Source organism: Trichosurus vulpecula, chromosome 1 (genome assembly GCF_011100635.1).
Source record: "Trichosurus vulpecula isolate mTriVul1 chromosome 1, mTriVul1.pri, whole genome shotgun sequence".
Lineage (NCBI taxonomy): Eukaryota > Metazoa > Chordata > Mammalia > Diprotodontia > Phalangeridae > Trichosurus > Trichosurus vulpecula.
The window spans coordinates 363,679,514-363,690,316 of record NC_050573.1 but is presented as its reverse complement, the minus strand read 5'-3'; the positions used below and the strand labels follow the sequence as shown (position 1 = coordinate 363,690,316).

General features: G+C 41.1%; 1 protein-coding gene across 6 annotated transcripts in view; it reads right to left on the bottom strand.

Annotated features, from left to right (window-relative positions):
- Positions 1 to 217: 217 nt before the first annotated feature.
- Positions 218 to 10,803, bottom strand: part of FHOD3 (formin homology 2 domain containing 3) — a 726,388-nt gene continuing 715,802 nt past the window's right edge. For all 6 annotated transcript variants that reach the window (XM_036756241.1, XM_036756258.1, XM_036756249.1 and 3 more), the window contains one exon: positions 218 to 895. In XM_036756241.1, coding sequence (XP_036612136.1) covers positions 813 to 895 — 83 coding nt within the window. In that variant the 3' untranslated portion in view covers positions 218 to 812. The remainder of the gene's footprint in view (positions 896 to 10,803) is intronic.

Below are 10,803 nucleotides of genomic sequence, written 5' to 3'. Positions count from 1 at the left end.
ATTAACAACTCATCTCAGGACTACTTTCTTCCTTTGTTTATCTTCCCTCCTCCCCCCACCATGGGCTACCCCAAAGCAAAGCTAAAAGGCCTTAGAAGACTCCCTGTTCAGTGCAATGGTCTTTGTTGTGAGACAGAGGCAATTTCTGACCAAGACTCCAAAGGAGGATTACAGAGAAGATGACTGTTAAGAACTTTATCCAGGTGAAGAAAACCAATAATATCACTGAACTCTATTTATTTAATATTTGAAATGTGTCGTGCATTTCTGAATTTGCATAAACATTTACAACATCTAGAATTCCTGAAACAGACATCTGGGTTTTCTCTGGTGTGCAACTTTTCACTTCCGATCCATGTACTTTGGTGTTGTATAGACCCTGTTTTACATGAGTACACAACACATCATGGGAGTGATAACAGGAGTCATTTATATCTGAAGGGCCTGCTGCCTACACTGAAAAGATGTCACACATTAGAGCTATTGAACCAAATCACAGAGAAAACCAACATGAACGGAGCTGATGTGGTAAAGAGGTGATATAAAGGAGATGTGTGGTATCCATGCCCATCTATATTGAGAAAACAAGTTGTGTGAAGTTGCCTAGAAATACAGACACTCCTTTTCATAACCGTCAGGCTGATTTTTGTTGGGCATGGTGATGCCCCCTTTTATCCCAGCTATACATTTTGTAACAATTAAACCACATGGGCCACTATGTTATGCACCCACGGGCCCAGGGGAGGTGCCACGTGGAAGAGTTTATCTTGATCTTAGGGAGGAGAGAGTTCTTGTTATCACCTCTGCTGACATCACAGCTGCATTTCAGAAGTGCTGACGAGGCCTAGTGCTCTGGCTTCTTCTGGTGTTAGTCCACTCTTCAGAGTTCTTCTTACTATAGCACCATGGAAACCCCAGGCAAGGGAAGACAACAACAACAACAAAAACAAGTGATTAATAGAACAATCTGAGGTGAGTTGGTAGATCATATTGCTTTCTAAGCATGGTCTATAATGCCCATGGGTTTGAATAATCTTTTAACCTTTTCAGAAAATCATCTTGTTCCCCCCACCCCCTGCCTGCCACCCCAGGCTTTGCTCCTACAGAAATGCCTTTGACCAGCAGGCTTAGAAATTGATATGGGTGTCTGTCTGTATGGCCAATGGCAGAAAATAGTTACAAAGGCACTAGACATTGAAATTCTGCCGCTAGAAGACGGTCACTCCTCTTAGCTGTTTACAGCTATAGATTCTCTTTTTTAAAATCCACTATAACAGGCAACAACCTCCAGACTCAGAAGGTAGGGTAGAGAAAGGACAGAAGATAAGGGGTTATTGACTCAACCTGTTTCCTTCTGTTATCTTTCCTTCCATCCATTACGTGAAGAAGACATTCAGACTAGGATGATATCTCTGAAGACAGTTGTAAGATGTTCTATACTCCAACCCCAATTAAGGGAAGGAAATAAGCATTTATATAGTACCTACTATGTGCCAGGCACTGTCCTAAGTGCTTTATTTTTTTTATTTCACTTGATCCTCACAACAGCCCTATAAGGTAGGTGTTGTTATCCCCATTTCACAGTTGAGGAAACTGAGGCAAAAAGAGGTTAAGTGACTTGCCCAGGGTAACACAGAGGCCATATTTGAACTCAGGTCTTCCTAACTCCAGGTCTAGCACTTAATCCACTGTGTCACCTAGATGCCTCAATTAATTAACTAACAAGATGCACTAGCTCCTGGTACATTTATCAGGTGAAAATGCCTCTCAGACTGAGTTTAGAATCAAAGAATCAACCAAAGGTATAAACTAGATGGGAACAATTTCTAAACACTTCTGAATCTACCAATCAAAAGCATAAGCTACATAAAGACAATCTGATTATTCAAATTGGGAAGGAACGAAGTGCTTCAGTCATTGAACCTGATGATGAAATGGACTGGGATTGGTTGAAAGAATTAGATACACTTCTGGATTTGTGTATACTAGAGATGAAGATTCTATTAGAAGGATTCCAGCAAGTGCTTCCAGAATGAAGCTTTGGGAGCTCTTTGGAAAGGGAAATCTCTTTTGCCTCTACCTGTGCAAAACAAGGTGGGAAGTGGGGCTAGAGTAAGCCCAGAGGGAGCATCCTACTTTCCCTTTGTCCTGCCCCACCCCCTCCCATGACCATGCCAAAGAACACATCTAGCCAGGAGGAAAAATTAGGCACACCGAGGAAAAGGCAGCTTTGGAAACTGTTGCCTCTTCATTGTGAGTAAAGGCAGCTCTAGGATTCTCCACCGCAACCCTTGGAACTTAGGAGAAAGCTGTATCTGTAAGGAGAACTTTATGGATACCCAATGAGTGGAATACAAGATTGTGAAAGCTTCCCTATGAATAACTCAGGCAAGGCAATATTCAAAATAGAGATACTCCATATTTAGTTAGGATGTGAACCTCACCAGACCTAAGTTTTGTTTTCCTGTAAATCATATGATTTTCAGGAAACCAGATGGTATTCCCCTCTCCCTCTCCCCTCGCCTACTGACAAACTGCCATCTTAGCATTAGAGTTTCCCTACAAGGTAATTCTGTAGTTTCTGTGATTGTATTGGGTAAAAACTTATTTCTTTATTCCTGGTTAGATTGTGAGGCCACCCGCAAATAGGGACAGGGGTCCAGTCTCTGGGGTGGGATTTCTTAGAATTGTTTGTACAAGGGTATATATTTCCCTGCTTGCCTTCTTCTCCTGACCTCTCTTCACTGCTATTTCTGCCCTGGTAGTAAGAGATGCCCAACTCTAGCAAGACTTGATCAAATAAAGCTTCTGTTTTTTTTTCCTGCCTTGAGAAACCAAGAAACCTCTGTTTTTTCAACTTGAGTCAGTGGTCTTTTGACCCACACACCAAGAAAAGGATAAAAGGACTTCTAAAAGTCAGGAACTATGAGTTACGCTTGATCACATGTTCTCCAAACTTATGTCCATTTTCCACTAGACTCTATATGTACTCCTGTGAGAGTATATCATAGATTTTTAAGGGGAATGTTTTGTAAACCATTTTAGTAAATATTCCTAACTAAAAGCTAATCAACTCTGACTGGCTAATTGATATCACCTGGATAATTAATGGAGTGCACACTAGCTGGGGCTCAGTGAGTTACAATATTAGAAAATAAACCAGACTTTCAGGATTATCCCTGTAACCTGGCAGGGAGGGGCAGAAGTGCTCATCCTTCCTTTAGGAACCTGACTAACCAATATGAGTTTGAGTTGTAGAGAGCATCCCCAGGTACATATTCAACAACACTTTCTACCCAGTTTCCCATCAATCCTATGTGAGCACACCAAATAAATGGTAAGAGCATCAAGGAAATACTTGTTCAGACATCAGGGAGGCTTTGAGCCAACAGATGGTCTTGGGGCATTTAAATCACTTCTTCCAAAAGTCCAGGAGGGAAAACTCTTATGTAGTTCTTATAACATAAAAGTAGATTGCGTAATTAAACCAGTTTTGAAAGACTATAGTAAATGGTACTAACACAACCTGTAGTTTACATACACTATACTTAGAGGGGTTTGGCTACAAATTGGCAGATTGAGTATTACTATGTATTAATTGCTCAAAGGTACATATGTAAATTACATTCCTTGGTAACAATGTGTTTTGCAGTGGGCTAAAAATACCCCAAAGTATCAGGAACAGAGAATTCATCATGCTCAGGCTTTTCTTTAAGGACCCTGGAAGAATGGCCATTTTTCTTTAGATCCCTGGGGTCCTTCCCTCTTTCCTTTAAGCTTATATGTTTTAACAAAGAATGTTCATCTCTTAGTTTAAACATGCTTATGACTTATGTGGTTATTACTAAAGAAAAAAAAGTAACTGATAAGTTACTTCCAACTATAGTGTTTATGACTGATAGTGGCTTCCTGTATTGTCCCTGTTTGGGTCATCTTATAATCTTAATTTCCTGAAATAGTATGGAGCCTTGTTGTTGTTGTAGTTGTTCAGTTCTGTCCAACTCTCCTGGACTTTATTTGGGGTTTTCTTGGCAAAGATACTTCGGTGGTTTGTCATTTTCTTCTCCAGCTCATCTTACAAATACAGAAACTGAGGCAAACAGGATTTAGTGACTTGCTGAGAGTCACACAGTTTATCAACTGTGTCTAAGGTCAGATGTGAATTCAGGAAGATGAGTCTTCCCCATTCCTCTATGCATTGTGCCACCTACTTGCCCCATAAGAAACTCCTTTGGCAGAGTTATAGATATCATCAGTCATAGTCTGTGGGGGAGCTATTTTGGGAGGGACCATGCTTACCTGACTGCTCAGGTTATGCCATTTCCATGTTGCCCCATGAAACCCGAGCATTTTCCATCTGTGCTTTAGATTCCTTGCAGCTATAACAATCTTTTCTTCCTTCTCTGCCGTTAAACTCTAGATTGTATGTCTAACTTGACTAGACATAATATTTTGGCTCTTAAAGGTCTTGTCTCAAGGCAGATTACATTTAATTGAGTAATGGAATGCATTCTATGCAGTGGCAATAAAAGTAAAACTTTCTAATGACCTTTTATGTTCTTTAAGCAATCCTTAAAGCATTTGTTGAAGAAATAGACTTTAATAGGTTAGAATAGGATAAAAATACCTCCTTGTTCTTGACAAGAAAGGCTTGCTGAGATCTCATAACTAAGGCACAAAATACTGCCTTAAGAAGGTCAGGAGGGTATAACTTACTGTACTTTGAGGCATCTTAAATTTAATTAAATTTAGCTATCTCAGTAGAAGGTAGCATACAGATGTCCATGAATGGTAATCTTAGTTGATTTAATGGAAAATGCCTGGTCAAATAGGCAGAGAAGTAAACTTCACAGATCTAAGGGCATTTTTGAATGCTCAGTACACTCTGGGCACACATTGAGAAAATGTTTGGCACTTGGGTTCACATGGTGTTTAAGTAAGCATCATTGTGACAGCAAAGTTCCGTTTATTTAAATAAATGGAAAAAGTATCTGACTACACAGTGGTCTCTTTTAATAGTATAATTTCCTAAGCCTTACCAAAAATAGTGGCATGTGGGTTAGATTTGATTCACTTGGGCAGGTTTAAATGACAATCAGAACCAAAACCAAATGGATGGTCTTACTGGTCAGCTTAATGAATATGGGGCGGGGGGGGGGGGAAGGGAACAAGTATTTATTAAGCACCTACTATGTGTTAGGTGTTATTTAGTGCTTTATGAATATTATCTCATTTGGTCCTCACACCAACCCTGGGAGATGAGTGCTATTATTTATTATTCCCATTTCCTAGTTGAGGAAAGTGAGGTAAACAGGTTAAGTGAACTGGGTCACACAGCTAGCAAGTGTCTGAGATGGATTTGATTTCAGGTCTTCTTCACTCCAAACCCAAGCACTCTATTTCACCACCTAGCTGCCTCAATATGTTCTATGCTCATCCTTTCAGGTCTATTGCTGGTACTAAGGGTTGTCACCCAGGGCTCTTTTGATAATGCTGCCAAATGGGGAAGAGGGTGTAGGCTCAACCAAAAACATCAGATACACACCTGGGCTTGTTAAATACAAATGAGCTCCTAAATATCAGCCCCAGATATACAACTGGACTCATGGGTTTTAATAGCTCAAAATAGGGTTAACCTATAGCAGAATTTCAAATATAGAGAAATGTTGAAGAGCATGAACTGTTTGTATTTATGTTTTGGCCTTTCTTTGACTCCTCAATGCCTAGAATAGTTGCTGGCACGTAGTACTTGATTGGTCTGACAATGAAAATTAAAGGAATGCATATTTAACCAAGTCAGTTCACTGATCAAAATCCTTCAATGATTCCCTATCTCCCGTGGTAACTTCCTCACCGTCTGGCTCTAACTTATCTTTCTAGCCTCATTTCATTCTAATCCCCTTTGTATGTTTTATGTTCCAGCCAAAGTAGACTATTTGCTGGTTTCTGACCTTCTCTTGCTCTCCTGAGCCTTCATTTTACTGCAGGTTGCCTCATGTTTGACATGCTTTCTCCTTTCCACATCTCTGCCTGTTCTTATTTTTCCTCTTCCTCTTGAGTACCATTTCTATCACAAGACCTAATACATACATACCCCAATCCTTCCTTTCTCATATTTCACAAAGGGTACCTAATGCCTTTTGTCTAGATTTCCCTTGATCAGATTCTACCTTATGTCATGGTATTTGGGGGAGCTCATTGTCTCTCCCTGCCTGCCCCCGCCCTTCCCCCTCCTATTCCCGGCCTTCATTAGATTGTAAGCTCCATGAAAGCAAGCACTAGGATGTTTCATCTATACATCTCCAATCTCTGGCACAGCTCCTTCCATATAGTAGGTGCATAATGAATGAGAATTTAGCCTCAAGGTTGTTGTGTGTGTATGAGGCAGATCCCTTATCCCAGCCTACTTTCTTTGCTTATTTCAGGAAGATTAATTCAAAGCTCCTTTTGTGTATTCATCCCACTTCCCCATTTAAGCCTTTTCCAAAGCAGTGCCATATGCTGAAAGTGTTTTGTTCCCCACTCAGTCCACCAAACACCTTTTATTTTGAGACATTTACTGAATCCCTGAGATATTTACTGAAATTCCCTGCCCCGCCCCCCCTCCACAAGGCCATCCCAGATTAATCAAGGAAAGCCAAGTCTTTTCCTTGGGCCTTGTTTTCCTTTTCTAGGAAACGAGGGGCTGAACTGGATGATGATGATGATGTTACTGATGTTTCCCATGTGGAATGGTGATCCTCTGGCCAGGGGCCCTCCAGAGACTAGCGCCCCCTCCCCCCCCCCCCCCCCGAATTAATCCACTCAGTTCTGGAACTCTGTCCTGAGGCCGAGCTGTCCTGATTGGTTGGTAAGTTCAAATTCATCTAACTCACTTTGTCCAGCATGTTTCACATTGCACCCAGTCCTTCACCAACAAACCAGGGCTCATACCAGCATCCTGTCGCTGGCCCTGCTATTGCATTATCTCACTTCTCTCCTCTGCTTTCCAGCTCTTCTTACTCTGGCAATGGTAATTAAATCAATATTACCATTGATATAGGGAAGGACCTGACAATCAAGTGCCCTATGGCCAGACGTGTACCGGTAAATGTTGGGTTTTCCAGAGTGGGGGTAAAGTATGCACCATACGATTTTATGTTTTATCTGTGTTATTATCATTTTCTCCATCGCTTTCTTAAGTGTAGACCAGGGGTGGGGAACCTGTGGCCTCGAGGCCACATGTGGCCCTCTAGGTCCTTGAGGGCAGCCCCTTAACTGAATATAGACTTCACAGAACAAATCCAGTAAAGTTTGGATTCAGTCAAAGGGCTGCACTTGAGGACCTAGAGGGCCTCGAGGCCATAGGTTCCCCACCCCTGGTCTAGACAATCAAAGAAACACTAAATCATGACTTGATTTCCAGTGTTCAACAATTTCTCAGGCATGCATTTCCATACTGGAAATTTTACAATCAGCTCTATGAACTGGTACGAGCAGGCTCCAGCATATTCCTGCTAATCCCCATGACTTTTTAGTTTGGTACTTCCTTTCCAGGCTACCATTTCTCTACATGGGAAGTGCTTCTTCTGCCCCTCCAGTCCCCTCATTTAAAATTAGAATGCATTCTCCTTGAGGACAGGCACTCTGGAATTTCCTATTTATATCTCCAGAGTCTGGCATGTGATAGGTGCTTAATGGATATTTTCTCATTCAAGATCTTATTAATACCTAATATTCATATCACTTAATCCATCAACAAGCATTTTTTAAAGACTTACCATGTCCTAGGCCCTGTACCTTGGGGAAACAAAAAAGAGGCAGAAATATAGTCTCTAGTCTCAAGTAGCCCCTCCTTCTAATGGTGGAGACAACATGTACATAACTATGTACATACAAGCTACATGTAGAGTAAATAGGAGGTAATCACTGAAAGAAGGCATTGGGAGGTGGGGGTGGTGGGGGGGTGGAATCCAGTGGACAGGCCAGGAATATACAGTAGTTTATAGTTTTCTGAGGGCAGCTAGGTGGCGCCATATTGCCTAGAATGCCAGGCCCAGAGTCAGGAAGACTCATCTTCCTGAGTTCAAACCTGGCCTCAGACACTTATTAGCTATGTGACCCTAGGCAAGTCACTTAACCCTGGTGCCTCAGTTTCCTCATCTGTAAAATGACCTGGAGGAGGAAATGGCAAACTACTCTAGTATCTTTGCCAAGAAAACCCAAGATGGGATCATGAAGAGAGGACACAACTGAGCAACAACATTTTCTAGGTATTTTATCCACATGATCTCCCTAAGAAGATGAGGCCTCACCCCTCCAATATTCCCCCATGCTTACACCTAATCCCTGTCCTCATACTTGTACAATACATTCAATTTCAACCCTGTATTTGACACACAGACCTTACTATCCACTCATGTCCTGGCCAGTTATTTTATCCCATCAATTGTACGTTCATGCAGATGTTCTGGGTCAATACTGTGTGACTTCAATTGTCTGATTGGCCTCTAATATACATTTGAGGAAGGGAACTGGAGTACAGTACAGCTGCTTGTTCAGGCCCTAGCACAATTGAATGCAAGCTGTTCTGTGCTCAGGAAATTCTCTTGCCACTGCTGCAAATGAAAAAGTAAAAGTCTACACCAGAAAAGGAGCCTTTTTTTCCTTTGTCTATAAGGTAACTAGTATGTAGGATATTGTGTAACCTTTGTGTAACCTTGACCTACAGAGGCATATAATATGTTGTTTAGGAGAAGTGTGAACTTCTGAAGTTAAACCCAGGAGATCAATGTGATCAGAATTTTCTTAATGGGATTTGTGGGCAGAATCCTGGATAGCATCGAATACCACTAGGAAAGAAAGGGTGGTGGTAACTGAAATGTGCTGGGAGGCTGGTAGGCCCAGAGGGGCAGGAAAGTGAAAGAAAGACACTGTGCAGTGAGGACCTTCTGTTTTCTCTGAAGGATTTCTCAGGCTTCATCATTCTCTCCCTTTAGGAAATTCTACTCGTCAGATGTCACTGTTGTGTACCTCAACACTATATAAAGGAGAAGGCCAAAGGTAAGTCAGCTCAAATATATTTTGCTTATGTGAAATAAATGTAAAAGAGGCCATATGGCCTCTAGGCTTTTATAAAGGAGACACAATAAAGGACTGTGACAGAAAGCATCAGGGTATGGTAGAAAAAGCACTGGCTCTTGAGACGGGGGTCTCAGGTTCAAATCCTCCCTCTGCCACTTACTGCCCATGGGCCCTTGGACAAATCACTTCATTTGCAGTTTGCCATTTCTCAGTTTCCTCATTTGTAAAATGAGAGTCAGACTCGAGGGCCTCTGAAGTCCTCTCCCAACTCCAGATCTATGATCCTTTGAATTGAGATGTCAGAGATTCTGAAACAGGAATCTTGGAGGTCACCTAATCTATTTCACAGATGAGGAAACTGAGGCCCTGATAGGAGAAGTGACTCACGAAGGTCACATTGGTTGTGAGGGTCTGAGATGGGATATAAACTCATTCTCCTATTTTCTGAATTTATATGGTTATATCACAAGCCAATCAGACAGTATAGATTGGAGTTTGGCCAGGAGCAAACGTAACTAAGTAAGATCAGCCAGAAACTAACTAGACTGAATAAAAAAAAAATTCAACAGTTGAAAAAAAAAAAGAGGATTTATTATAGTGATTTGGATGCCCTTCCATGTCTCTAAATTGAGCAAGTTTTTGACTTTTCATCAGGATGTCTGGCACCGTGTAGGTGGAGCCAAAAGCTTCAAACCCAAAAGCAGACATTTAATTATCTTAGCAGTCCTCAAATTGTTTTCATATCATAAATTCCTGGGTTACTGGAAGGATACTGTTCAGTTTCTTGGAAATGGTGTGAATGCTTCTTGCTAAAGCGTTAAATGATTCTTTCCTCCAGCCAAATGAGTTTATAGCCAGACTGTTTGTGTCATTCATTATCTACTTCATTATCCATTTACCTCAGTGCCACTGTTCGACAATTAAAGTCAATGAACTGAAGCCTGAGGCCCTGAACTATGGAACTTTACATTCATTTTTCAGTTGTTTTCGATTCATTGAAACATCATGTTGAGACTTTGAAAGGCTGGAATTTATCAATCACATATTACAAAGGAAATCGGGGTCAACTTAAACTTTTACTGGGTCCCCGAGTCTTTCTTGGTGTTTCCACTACACTCAAATTAAAACCAGCTCTATGGAAATAAACAGTTTCGCTGAGTGAAATGTGCTTGGTCAGATGAAACAATAGATGGCTCTTTTGTGCAAGTATGGAAAAGGACTGATAAAACAGAGAATTATCTTAGAGAAAGGCAAACCACAGGCATGTGAAAACTAGATCATGGAATCTTAAGAGCCGGAAGGGTCCATCTGGTCCAACATCCCACCCAGTGCAGAAAACTCCTGTGCACTAACATAGGATCTCTTTGAGCACAGAACAAAAGAGAATTTGGAGAGTTAGTTATGCTTTTCTTAAATGGATCATCTCTCTATTAAAAGACCAAGTAAGAAAACCAAACCTTATAAAGAATGTTTACTGGCATGTGTTTATGATAACCACTCAAAGTGATATCTAAAGAACCAAAACTTCTGATGGCTCAGTAGGAACTCTATGACAGATATTACTTGTGCCTACATAAGTCCAAGAAGACTCTGTTTCAGGCCACAACATGCCAATGATGTGATTATGGCTCTATTTTTTCCCAAACAGCATTTAGTGCCATGAAATGGTTAATGCCACTTTCATAATGCCTAACGCTAAACTAAAAGATAGCTTCAGAGTGGACAATTTTGATATGGAAA